This window comes from Bison bison, unplaced genomic scaffold, assembly GCF_000754665.1.
Source record: "Bison bison bison isolate TAMUID 2011002044 unplaced genomic scaffold, Bison_UMD1.0 scf7180017864283, whole genome shotgun sequence".
Classification (NCBI taxonomy): domain Eukaryota; kingdom Metazoa; phylum Chordata; class Mammalia; order Artiodactyla; family Bovidae; genus Bison; species Bison bison.
Window position 1 is genome coordinate 1,035,049 of NW_011494855.1, and position 14,286 is coordinate 1,049,334.

Sequence of the window (14,286 nt, forward strand, 5' to 3'; positions counted from 1 at the left end):
GTGCATTATTGCAATGGGCCTTGACAAAAAAACAACTTCTCCAAAACCCAGGAAAGAAAAGAACGCTGAGAAAAAAGAGGGACAGAAGAAGGGTGAGGGGAAACTGAGAAAGGATAGAGAGTACCTGATACCAAGAAGGAGAGAGATGGAGGGGAGCAAAGCCTCAGCTTCAGCCATTGTTTCAGCTCAAGAACTACACGCAGGGCTCAGTGAAGTGAGAACCACTGTGGAAGAAATGGAATGTAAAGAAAAACCAGGGCAAGATGTCTGGGAAGATGACCAAGAAAACATATTTAAATACGAATATGAAGAAGATTTTGAAGCAGACGAAGAGAAACAAGATGGGAAAGCTAATGAAGAAGGACAGGCTGATGATCAAATGAATGAAATGTCAAAGTCACCCTCAGAGGATGAAAAAGATCATTTAGACCCTGAAAGGGAAAGTGAAACCTCTTTGTGGAAGGCACCAGATGCTGATGACAATGTGAAAGATGAGGGTGATGGATGCTCGGAGAGTGAATTGGAAGATGATAAACAAGGCAAGTTGTTTAGCTTATCATGCGGCATAGGCTGTTTAGCAAGTGTCACTACTTTCCCTTATATTTAATGAGATAAGCCTCCTTTAAGACTGTTTAGAACGTGGTACCCTTACCAGAAGGTGCTGGTCACCCCATCTTCCATAGATACCCATTATGGAATCCTTTCTCTTTAATTTGCTGGGATTTTCCAGCAAGGCGTCAGGTAAAACTTGTAGTGACACATCTCCTGTTTACTTAGAAAGTTACCTCATTAAAAAAAATTTTTTTTCAGTGTTCTCTTATGTGCACACACATATAGACCATTTCTTTTGGCTTTGGAAAATGAAAAGTGGTTCCTATTCAATTAAAGGAAAGTTGAAAATTTCTCCCTTATTTATGCTCATTTTTTTTTTTTAATTTACTTTGAACACAAGATGCTGGTATATCAGTTTATGGAAAGATTGATAAAATTTCCCCTGTACAATATTCAAGCCTAAAATGATTCTGAATTTCATAGGGAAAATACATAATATTTCAGGTAGATAAAAAAAACCCTCATTATATGGGGCATATCTTGAATTTTTAAGATTTTTAAAAACATGTCAAGTTACTAAGATAATATCCAAAGAAGGAATCCATTTCTGGCTTTGTCCCTTGAAAATGTTTGGCCAAGGCTATGTAGGTCTTAGTAAATAAATGATATATCTTCCCTGGTACATTCTGGGCATTTTATCAGTGATAATAATAGCCTCTTATATTTAAGTGTGTGTATGTCTATGCAGTTTGCTTTAAACTAGAGAAATGAGGTCACATTATGATGAGTTTTTGAATTGCTGTCCATTTTCTCCATTTTTCACCTCTCACATTTTTTCCTGTATAAAAATATCAAAAGTTTGAATTCAAGGGATATATTTGAATTATACAAAATAAGAGTAAATTAAGTAATGAAGTAATCACAAGAACAAATAGTTTGTCACTTTGTCCTCTTCAAGAAAGAATTTAAGAAAACCTATCCTAAAATTTCATGCAGACATACACAGGGCAATAAAATAAAGAACAGAAAATTATTTAGAGTAAGAGAGAAGATAATTTTGCTAGGAGCTGCATAGGGGATCATGACTACCCTTGAGTTAAAATAATCCTGAACTTCCTGATAGTCAAAGCAAAGAGTGAAGCGATGTGAAAAGCACAATGTGACAACACATTGTAAAAAACACAATGTGAAAAACTAGAATGACTTTAACTTTCAATACATTTGAAAAGATTTGCTGCCATTTCAATTACAGTTGAAAGAGCTACTGTATATTAATAGTCAGGCACTGAAAATTTTTAGTAAAGTCTTAAATTAAGCCTTTTAAATTTCTCAGTACTTAACATTTTATATTTCTAGGCATGCCTAATATATTTCTTTTCTCATCTTGAATGTAAATGTTGAATTTAATTCATATTCCTATATGATATAGAAAAAGTTAAAAGAATTGTATGGAAAAGTGATGTCACCTGAATCCTATTTTAAAGAAACTATACTTGAACCGGGAAAACAGTTTGAAAATGTGTTTGTGTATAAATATAATCTAGTCAAAACAAAGAGGAACTCAATTTTTTATCTCTTCAATGATGGTAGGGAATTGTCATCTATTGATTTTGTCAAGAGTCAGTACATTATTCCAATATATGGTCATCTGAGGATTATTTTTGTGCTGTGTTATCAACTTCCTTCCTGGGATCAAATGAATTTCTTCCAAGATTGAGTAATTTTTTAATGTTCAAGCAGACAAAGATATATGCAGTACTTGAATTTTACTTGGAGGGAAAGCTTTAATCATTTAGACCTGTGATTATTGAATAGCTGACAATGATGGGTAAGCTTTAACACTGAATACTGCTTGCAGTTAAATAACTGGAATCCCATGTTTAGGAAAGAATCCTATAGGTATTGTTTATAAGACTCGATTTTGTGCCGAGCTCATATTAACTATTTCACATGAATTATCTGATTTACCTCAAACAACTTTTAAAAAAGCAGGTACTTTTTGCCTCCATTTTACAAGTAAAGAAACTTGGAAATAATGAGATTAAGTAACTCACACAGCTGGAAAGTGGTGGAGCCAAGACGCAAAATTCAGAGCCTGGATTTTGGAGAAAAACAATGTAACGTTTCTCCAAATCAGTCAACATCTACTTGTCTAAAATTAATGCAAATGCCTCTAATAAAAGGATTTTGTTTCCTTAAGAATGTATATTTTAAAGAGGCATTTATCTTGAGCTCTTCATCTTATTCTATTTTTTAGCTTCTGTTTTGTGATTTTGTTTTGCTTTTAAACAGAAGAAAATAAAATGGAAAAATTTTAATTTTACCTAAATTTACCTTTCTCTTCCATTGATCCACTCCCCGGCCTGTTGCTCATTTCCAGTTCATTGCCCTCCTCTTCCATGAGACTCTCCTACTTCCACAGCCTTCACTGAGCTCTTTATTTTATGAAACTTTATCATGCCATAATTCATTTTCCACTTACAGTTCCATGTGTGTTAAATTTTGCCTTTAAAATTAATCACCCAAATTAATAACACACAGATTAATTATACTACAAAAGCTAAGACAGTGTTGTTTTTGTTATTTCTCACAGAGGCAATTTCCTAAAGGATATTTTGTGAATATTAAGAATTACTTGATTAACACCAAGAGTCCCAAAATACTTTTGTCAGTGCCATGCTATCTAGTTACATTTACACTATGTGATTATTATTAGAATTTTATTCAAAACATTGTGTAGAGTTAGCTGCATAAGGTAGGTATAGAATACATAATATTTTAAATAGTTATGTAACGAAAACTATCAGAACATGTAGAATCTAGTCCACAATGTTGGGACATTTAAAAGCCCCAAGTTAAACTGGTTAACTATTTTTCTTTCAGTAATGACATTTTTTAACAATCCTTTTTAAGAGCTCCTTTGCATTCCTGAGATTTACATTTAATCTTTGCCATTATTCTGAAGTAAAAATCTCATTGCTTATTATCATTTCTTTCTTCCACCTACAGGCTCTTTTATTTTCCATCCCATTATTTTGATAACCTGACCCTGTGTTATTCAAAAATATTCTTTTTAGCATGCAGAGTATCAGAATTAGAGATTGCATCCGGCAAACAAGAAATGTGTATTAAAAATGATAATGACATAATAGATTCCTTGGTACGCTCTATTGAAAAGCCAGACAGCATTTCATCTTCAAAAGTCTAAGAGGCATATTGTGACCACTGCATCCTAGACACTGGTACATCCTTTTTATTGACATGATTAAGAATCTTGCTGTTAGTGTTTGGATGCGTTTCATTTGAACCTGCCTGCACCTGTTCCCAGAGGGCAAACAATTGCCCAGGCTGTCACTCCCGTGACAAGTCGGCCCCATTTAAACTGCCAGCAAACAATTGTATCGGCCTGCCTTGATAAATACCCTGTGCTGAGCGGCTCACAAGTGATGGAGTGCCAGGGACTGAGCACCCACTAAGAGAAGACCCTACTTTGAGAATGATGTGTGAGACTTCCCTTCATTTAAAAAGAATGACAGCTTCCTTTTCTCTGCGTTTGTGTTGACAACCCTGGGAGCTAATTCACCACTTGAAAATACATTGTCATAGATACATGTTATAAGGTTGAGGGGGAAAGTGTCATGTTGCTGAGAACAGACTTTTGTGGACAGTTTGGCTGATAGTACCTATGAGTAAGAGGTAAAGACTAAGTAGCTCCTTATGAGAAAGAGAACGGGGGGAAGCGGAGGGAGAGAGACAGAGGCGGCATCTGTTCCCATAACACAAAGAAAGGAACAAGAATTAAAGCAATTTTTTTCTAGTAAAAAAGATAATATTTCACTTGTGCTATTTTTCACTCTATTGAAGCAGTCGGCCTTAAATACTTTAAAAATCTGTGTCACAAAAATATTCTCTTTACCTGACATACTTCAGATATCTCACTCTTCCTTTCTGGGTCTGACTATGGGCTTGAAGAGATGGATATGAGGGAATGATGCTCCTTCTATGTTGAAATTGCATATGCTCTGAAACCACACTCTATGGACTTCAGTAATCCTTAGACAACAGAGGGTTAGGGGAAGGTTGTAGGCAGCTTTTGGTCAGAAATCTGCATTTTTTTGCATGGTTAGTCACATTTTAATTTTTCTTAACTGTAAGAATTGCTCATTTTATCTTCACTTTTGGATCACTGAAGTAGGATGGCTTTCAGATGGATACTTAAATACAGCATCATCTTTTAGTTCCCATAAATTACTTATCTATGAGGTGCTTCTCTATAGTTTTGAATCTGCCTTGTACATGGCAGTGATATTATTGAGACACTCAATAAAATCTTGTGAAATGCATGGCTGGTGGACTACATTAATGGATAAATTGAAAAAGACTTAAGCAGCACAGTGTGATACATGATTTGATTATATTCTCAGTATTTTAAGTATTCATATTAATGTTTAGAAAACCCAATTAAAGTTAAATATGGAGGAACTTTTAAGCTTGCTTCTTCTCCTCCTGCTACATCTGAATTTATTTTAGATATTTACCCTTACAAAGTAATGTATATATTTATCTTACTGATGCACTGATAATGAACTCATTTCATTATCAAGAGAGGACATATGTTCTCCCTTATACCAAATACAAACATGTCATTGAAAATGTGAAAGTGTTAGTTGCTCACTTGTGTCCAACTCTTTGCAACCCCATGGACTGTAGCCCACCAAGCTCCTCTGTCCATGGACTTCTTTAGGCGAGAATACTTGAGTGGGTATCCATTCCCTTCTCCAGGGAATCTTCCAGACCCAGGGATTGAACTCGGGGGGAAACATCTCATTACAAAAGCAGTATTTTACAAAAGTTGTTCCTTTATAGCTAATGGACAGTGGATATTATTTAACTTCTGTAGTTTTTACCTTCTAAATCAAGAAAAAGAAGATAAGTATTCCTTGGGATTAAATGAATTGCTTGTAAAGTGCTTACCTCATTGCTTGGTGTAGAGTAGGTGCATAATCATGATCAAGTTTTGTCTTATTTTACTCATTAAATGGTGACTGTGACTACTATTCATAATATAATGTACAGGGTGAAATCACAAGAAAGATTTATTAGAGTGTTACTTATCATACCTTAGGAAGCATCACTACGAACAAAGCTAGTGGAGGTGATGGAATTCCAGTTGAGCTATTTCAAATCCTAAAAGATAATGCTGTGAAAGTGCTACACTCAATATATCAGCAAATTTGGAAAACTCAGCAGTGGCCACAGGACTGGAAAAGGTCAGTTTTCATTCCAATCCCAAAGAAAAGCAATGCCACAGAATGCTCAAAGTGTACCACACAATTGCACTCATCTCACATGCTAGTAAAGTAATGCTCAAAATTCTCCAAGCCAGGCTTCAGCAATACATAAACTGTGAACTTCCAGATGTTCAAGCTGGTTTTAGAGAAGGCAGAGGAACCAGAGATCAAATTGTCAACATCCACTGGATCATCAAAAAAGCAAGAAAAACATCTATTTCTGCTTTATTGACTATGCCAAAACCTTTGACTGTGTGGATCACAATAAACTGGAAAATTCTAAAAGAGGTGGGAAACTGCGACCACCTGACCTGCCTCTTGAGAAACCTGTATGCAGCTCAGGAAGCAACAGTTAGAACTGGACATGAACAACAGACTGGTTCCAAATGGGAAAAGGAGTACGTCAAGGCTGTATATTGTCACCCTGCTCATTTAACTTATATGCAGAGTACATCATGAGAAATGCGGGGCTGGATGAAGCATAAGCTGGAATCAAGATTGCCAGGAGAAATATCAATCACCTCAGATATGCAGATGACACCACCCTTTTGGCAGAAAGTGAAGAGGAACTAAAAAGCCTCTTGATGAAAGTAAAAGAGGAGAGTGAAAAAGCCCAACATTCAGAAAACTAAGATCATGGCATCCGGTCCCATCACTTCATGGCAAATAGATGGGGAAACAGTGGCTGACTTTATTTTTTGGGCTCCAAAATCACTGCAGATGGTGATTGCAGCCATGAAATTAAAAGACATTTACTCCTTGGAAGGAAAGTTATGACCAACCTAGACAGCATATTAAAAGGCAGAGACATTACTTTGCCAACAAAGGTTGGTCTAGTCAAGGCTTTTGTTTTTCCAGTGGTCATGTATGGATGTGAGAGTTGGACTATAAAGAAGGCTGAGCACTTAAAAATTGATGCTTTTGAACTGCGGTGTTGGAGAAGACCCTTGAGAGTCCCTTAGACTGTAAGGAGATCCAACCAATCCATCCTAAAGGAGATCAGTCCTGGGTGTTCATTGGAAGGACTGATGTTGAAGCTGAAACTCCAATACTTTGGCCACCTGATGTGAAGAGCTGACTCATTTGAAAACATCCTGATGCTGGAAAAGATTGAGGGCAGGAGGAGAAGGGGATGAGAGAGGATGAGATGACTGGATGGCATCACCGACTCAGTGGACGTGGGTTTGGGTAAACTCTCGGAGTTGGTAATGGACAGGGAGGCCTGGTGTGTTCCGGTTCATGGGCTTGCAAAGAGTCGGACCTGACTGAGCAACTGAACTGACTATCATGTATGATATTAGGGAAGAAGACTGAAAATCATAAAGAAATTATTATTTGATTTGGTGAGATTAATTTTATCATGTAATTTCTGTAATTATTTATTGAGAACAATAGGTAGAATTTACAGCCAAGAAAACAGAGGCTTAGAGAAGTAGCATAACCAAAGTTGTAGGTAATGAGTAGCTTAGTCATGATTGGAGCACCTAGGGTTGTTTTACAGAAAAACATAGTGTTTTCTCTCAATCTTATGTGCGAAATAGTGATGTAAAAGAAGAAATTATTATCACTGTGTAGTTATGATTACATGAAGAGAAAAGATAGTGAAGGGATTTGGGGTTGATTGAATGTGGAGAGAGACAAGTTAGGGATCCTTCTTAGGAGGTAGAGCAGTGGCACCAAACATGATGGTTTTGGCAGAGGACTTAGGGAATGCGTGCAAGTCAGGTCGCTACCATGGAGACCAAGGGTAAATTCTTAGCATCAGTACCTAAAGGAGCATTGAAGAGACTAATGGAATTTTGGTAGGAGGCAGTGCATGCTCAGTTGCTCAGTTGTGTCTGACTCTTTGAGATCCCATGGACTGTGTAGCCCACCAGGCTCCTCTGTCCATGGAATTTTCCAGGTAAGAATCCTGGAGTGGGTTGCCATTTCCTACTCCAGGTAGGAGACAGTGAAGTCTCCTAACATGCCTCCAAGACAAATTTTTTCCCTCCTGATGAAAAAAATTACAATTTACATGTCTGCTCTCAAACTTCCTTTATATAAAAATTTTTACATAAAAACTTTATTTCTAAGAGAATAAATAAAATTAGTGTTGAAAATCCCATTCCGTGGCCCTAAAGCACCTTGAGCTTTTTTGTAGGCAAAGCCTTGCCCCAGCATCTGTATGAAGATGAAAATAAGAAATGAGAGTGAAACAAGATTATGCAAGGAGGTTGGAGAGAAATTTGAAAACTGAAATGAGTTTATAAGGGAGGTCAGATAGCCTCGCCATTCATTCTGCTGATCTTTCTTCTCTTAAGGACTGACTCAAAAATGAACCATAGCTCGTTTCAGCCTTTGAAATAAAATAATTAATAGAAGCTGCTAAAGAAAGAGGAGCCTTCATTTTTTAAATTATATGAACAACACTCAGAGCTAAAGGAAATGGCAACCCACTCCAGTGTTCATGCCTGGAGAATCCCAGGGACGGGGGACCCTGGTGGGCTGCCGTCTGTGGGGTCGCACAGAGTTGGACACGACTGAAATGACTTAGCAGCAGCAGCAGCAGAGCCAAAAATTAGCATCTTCATGTCAACATTCAGATGATAGATATGGATATTTTTGGATGTATAACAAGTATCAATATAACATTGTGTCCTAGCTAATTGTGCAGTTAATGAAAACCACTGATCAAACCACTAGCAAACAGGAGTTGTTTTTCTTCTCTTAAAAAAAACAAATGTGAGACACACTGAAGAGAGGGGGAGATCATAGTCCCTGAAGTTTCTCAACTAGTACAAATAAGATAGAGAACGTCTGTCCTTGATCGGTACATTCCCTACCGAGAAACAGCACATCTAGATCTTATACAACAGAGATAAAAAATGAGCCGCTGAAGTATGTGACTCCTTTGAGAAACAGTGGTCATCTGGTGCCTGTCAAGGTAGTTGAGTGATAAGAACAAATGGAATTGTACTTAAGGGGTTCTGTTGCTTAAAGGCTTTTTGGAGTTTGTTTTTTACTGCTGGGTAGCATCTCTGAAATCTTTGTGGAGACTCTGATATGTCTCAGTGACTATACTTAAAATGCTAAACCTTGTCATGGAGAGCCGTTGGGGCTGGAGGAAAGAGGATAAGAGTAAAGACAGGTATTTCTTCCCTTAAACTCTGCCTCAGCTGCTATAGCCATCTGGGTAGCTGCCAAGCAGAAAAGAAAGAAACAGACAAAAAGAGTCCAGAGCACACAGAGAAGAGAAAACAAGAAAGCTCAGCAGCTTGTAAGTGTGGGCTCTTTCTTTTGGAAAATAAAAAAAAAGTATTTTGTAAAAAACAATTATAACGTGGATCTATTTGGTTAAAAAAATCAAAGGCAAGTTTGTATTTTTCTGGCCCATGGCAGTGTATGCCGTGACATTGAGGCAGCACATCTTCCTTATAGAGTCAGTGTGTGTGTGACTGTCTTGGAGATACTTTGAAGTGTTTGCAGGTAGCAAATGCTAAACCATTTTTGGCTGTGGTAAGTTTCTAGACTGGGTATCTGTAGCATCACATCAGCATACTTCATAAATCTCCTAGAATCTCTTTTATTGATTCTGTGTGCCCATTTCCAGCTCTGCATCCTCTGTCTTCTTCAGAGGACAGCCCTGGGCTACCGGATTGGCTTCACCCTGAGGCACAAAGAGCTTGAAAGTGCCAAGGAGTTTATGTCCCCCCAGGATGGCCTGTAGCCATGTCTAACTGGAGCAGAGTGTGTGAGCCCAGAGTCCTCCAGGGAGGAAAAATTTTAATATAATTTAGACTCAGAGTTTCCCCTGAGTTTGGGCTGAGGCTGAGATGTTGCTTGAAATAGCTCCCTTGATTGACTTCTTCCCTTCCCTTCCCTGCTTCCCCCACGCTGGAAGAACTTCTCCTGGAGCATATTCTCATTTCATCACTTGCCTGTGCATCCTCATCAGCATCTGCTTCTGGGGAACCCGAAAAAAAGACATTTCCTTCTACACACACACACATGCGCGTGCACACACACACACGAGCATTATTTCAAAATATTTATTAAGTATCTAGGTATTATGCAAATACAAAGATAACTGATGCTGGGAAAGATTGAGGGCAGGAGGAGAAGGGGGTGACAGAGGATGAAATGGTTGGATGGCATCACTGACTCAGTGGACATGAATCTGAGCAAACTCCAGGAAATGGTGAAGGATAGGAAAGCATGGAATGCTGCAGTCCATGGGGTCACAAAGAGTCAGATACATCTGCGTGACTGAACAACAACAACGATGGATATTTTTACCATACTCAGCTACCAGACTATACTAGTATGGTGGGTGTTGCAATAGATAAAAATATAAATTTTATGTACAGAGAATACTGTGGCTACCCAAGATGATAATGAAATAAATGCTTCTGCTGAACAAGTAAAAGATTATTCCATTTCTTCTATAACAGATAGTTTTTTTCCAGTGATATGGCTCTCAAAAAATAAACACTATTTGTTTTCAAATGTGACTTTCTACTAAAAATTTTTATAGACTCACAGATTACATAGATTTTTCTTTATCATGATAAGTATGTGGAATATATGGGAAAAGGGAATCAAATCTACTAAACTATATTTAAAATGTCAATATGATTAATTATGAACGTAATTCCCACAATAATTATTAAATTTCCCCTTATGAAAATACAGTGATATCATCATTTTTATTTTTCATAGATGGAAAAACTGCTTCATCAACCTCATCCAGAAGTCACCCATATTCTAGTTCTAGTGAAGATGAATCTGCAGTGGGGGACCAGGAGACCAACGCTGAAAACAGTCCAGATGAAAGTGTCAGAAGTCCATCTTCTCAAGAGTTGAGTGAAAATGATAAGCCAGGAAAAACCCACCTTCCAACTGAGGATTCTCCAGAAATTGAAGAAAAAGAAATAATAAAAACAGATTTGGAGACCAAGCCTCTGCTGATAGAGGAAAATTTGGAGAATGTTCTTGAACAAGAAGCAGAGAAAGGAACTGGAATGATTGCAGAGAGCTTATTTGAGAAGTCCAGGGAACATGTTTCCAAGGAAGAAAAGGAAAAGAGGAAGAGTAAGCTTTGGGAAGAAAGCACTGCTAAGGTGAAGGACAAAAAGGCAGGTCCCCATAGGGTGGATAAAGGTGGTAAGTACGGCCTTTGAGTTGACCTGCCATTGTCCCTGTGCATGGAACCTGATCTTGATCACTGCATTCTGCCAAAGCTTGGGAAATACTGTTGTGATAATGCCAGAAGGATTCAATTTTTTCCTATTTCTCTCTATGTCACATAACCATACATGTATTTTCAGCTTGCTGTTTTCCTTCTACTGCATTTAAAAAATTACTTGATAATTCTTATATAACTTGTCTCCTATTTTCTTTAATTCCTTCCTATGGCAGTTCTATCTCAAAAATCAAATAAAATACATGTCTGAAGGCAAGGGTATGTGTGGCTTCTTAGAGGTTATTTAATATTAGCAATGCTATTTGTTCTTTTCTAAATATGCAGTCACCTGTATATATAGCTAACACTGATAGATGATTTCTATGTAATAGTGCTAAGTACTTAGATAGAGAAACTTGCCTAATCCTCACAATGGTCCAATATCCCCATGAGTTAGGTTCTCTTGTCATTGTCTCTTTTTTTAACAGATGACAAAATTGTGGTTTGGAGAGGTTAAGTAAGATGTCAAGGATCATATAGATAATAAGAAACATTCCTAGAATGTGAATTTAGGGAGAGTGGCTCCAGTTTCTGAACATCTCCTATTGCATCTGTGCAGTAGGAATTTAGAGTTAAATGAAAATTTAAAGATTTCGTAGAAATCTCCAAACTTAATTTTGAGTTGTCTGAAGCTGAGTAACTTTCTGATCCAGGGGTTTCCTGGGTGTATAAGAAGTTCAATGTGACATGGAAAGTCTTAAGACGTGTCCCAGGATAATCAGGCCCTGATACCACAGGCAGTGGATGGTCTGATACTTTTTTCAACTCTAGGAGGACAGTTAAAGGACTAAGTTGTGTCCTGTGGATATTTGGCTCTCACATAGCACCCCATGCCTTATATCTCTCCCATCTCTCCATCTATCTTCTCTACCAACATGGTGGGCATTCTTTTTGACTCTGACATAAAATTTGTTGTCACATTTTAATATTGCTAAAATCCGTCTATGTTTTAAATCTTATGAATACTTTTAATGTCTACAATATTTTTTTAGAAACTTAAAAGCTGTTATTAAACCACTGGGGCCCATATCCAGGAACTGATGTCAAGTAGTTATCTTTCCATTCAACCATCATCATTAACCTTCTGCCATGCACCATGATCAACAAGAAATGTGTAAGAGACGGTTTAATTTCAAAAGACCCTGATTCTGGGACAGAACTGAAGGCAGGAGAGAATAGGAACGACAGAGGATGAGATGGTTGGATGGCATCATTGACTCAATGGACATGTGTTTGAGTAAACTCTGGGACTTGGTGACGGACAAGGAGGCCTGGCGTGCTGCAGTCCATGGGGTTGCAAAGAGCCGGACATGACTGAGTGACTGAACTGAACTGAACTGGAGTGGGTTTCATCCACAAAATGTTAAGAGGAAGGCTTGGCATATACATAACTGGACAAGGTCAGTAGTCATGTATAAAAACCAGAGAAAGTACAAATGAAAGTTTCAAAGGAAGAGAAGGCCCATTTGATAAAGAACACGTAGAAAGTTTTCATGAAGGACATATTTGAGGACTTTAAAGGTTAGATAGGATTTTGAAGGTGGGATGGAGGAGGATAAAAGCATGCTGAATATGGGGAAGTAGCAAGGGATATTAGCTTAGAATAAGTTAAAAACTCTGATGAACAGTTTGACAAACTTCAGCCCACAGGCTGAATCTGGTCTACCACTTTTCTTTTTGTATTGCCTGTGAGATAATATTTTTTTTGTTTTTAAATGATTGGAAAAAAATCAAAGGTATATATGATAACTCATGAAAATTATATTAAATTCATATTACAGTTCCAGAAAATAAAGTTTCATTGAAAAGAGTCATGCTTATTTATTTACATATTCTCAGTTGCAGCTTTTGCTCTGCAAGAGCAGAGTTAAGTAGCTGCAACAGAGACTTTATGACCCACGAAGCCCTCAGGATTCACTGTCTGGCCCTTCACAGAAAAAGTTTGCCAACCTCTGCCCTAGAATTATAACATTAAGACCCCCTACATTTTCAAAATGATTTTACCATATGTGAGTTAGGACTCCTATTAAAATACATTTGAAGCTCTTTAATAAAATAATTCAAAAGTTTGATCTTGGATTTCATTGTTCAATTCTGGTATATGGAATATAATCTAGAATATTTGTACAATTTAGCAAACTGCTGACCCAAAAGGTAGAATGTTAAAGTTCAGTAGCAACATTGACATTATTATTTCATTTATTTCCACATCAGAAAACTATATTGTTTACTTGGATTTATGAAAGTAGACAGCTTTCTGTAAAATAATCTGCACATAATATGGGCTCTAATTATGTGATACATGGACTAATAGAAGCATTCAACTAGAATCATGTCACTTGGAAAAAAGTGGGTTTTCCCTCTGGATTTGTGAAATGAAAAGTGTACAGGTTTATTGTTTTTCTCAACTATTATGGGAAATCTGTGTTCTTGACTTGATCAGATCTATAATTTTAAAACATTTTGTTATCTTTTCATTCAAATGGGTTCAACATTAGATGGCAAGGTTTATGACTTTCTTATGATCTAATGTATGAAGAACTATGGCTGGAGGTTAGTGACATATTACAGGAGGCAGTGATCAAGACCACGCCCAAGAAAAAGAAATGCAAAAAAGGCAAAAAGGTTGTCTGACGAGGTCTTACAAATAGCTGAGAAAAGAAGAGAAGCTAAAGGTAAAGGAGAAAAGGAAAGATATACCCATTTGAATGCAGAGTTCCAAAGAATAGCAAGGAGAGATAAGAAAGCCTTCCTCAGGAATCAGTGCAAAGAAATAGAGGAAAACAATAGAATGGGAAAGACTAGAGATCTCTTCAAGAAAATTAAAGATACCAAGGGAACATTTCATGCAAATATGGGCACAATAGAAATTATATGAACCTAACAGAAGCAGAAGATATAAAGAAGAGGTGGCAAGAACAGAAGAACTATTCAAAAAAGATCTTCATGACCCAGATAACCACAATGGTGTGATCACTCACCTAGAGCCAGACATCCTGGAGTCTGAAGTCAAGTGGACCTTAGGAAGCATCACTAAAACAAAGCTAGTGGAGGTGATGGAATTCCAGTTGAGCTATTTCAAATCCTAAAAGATAATGCTGTGAAAGTGCTACAAAATTTGCTGGCTACTCAATATGCCAGCAAATTTGGAAAACTCAGCAGTGGCCACAGGACTGGAAAAGGTCAGTTTTCATTCCAATCCCAAACAAAGGCAATGTC

At 37.3% G+C, this 14,286-nt stretch overlaps 1 protein-coding gene across 1 annotated transcript in view; it reads left to right on the forward strand.

Moving 5' to 3' along the window:
* Nucleotides 1-14,286, forward strand: part of ERICH3 (glutamate-rich 3) — a 121,375-nt gene that overhangs the window by 88,750 nt on the left and 18,339 nt on the right. The window contains 2 exon segments of the mRNA XM_010849425.1: nt 10,545-11,025; nt 14,116-14,120. Of these exon segments, the coding sequence (XP_010847727.1) occupies nt 10,545-11,025; nt 14,116-14,120 (486 nt within the window).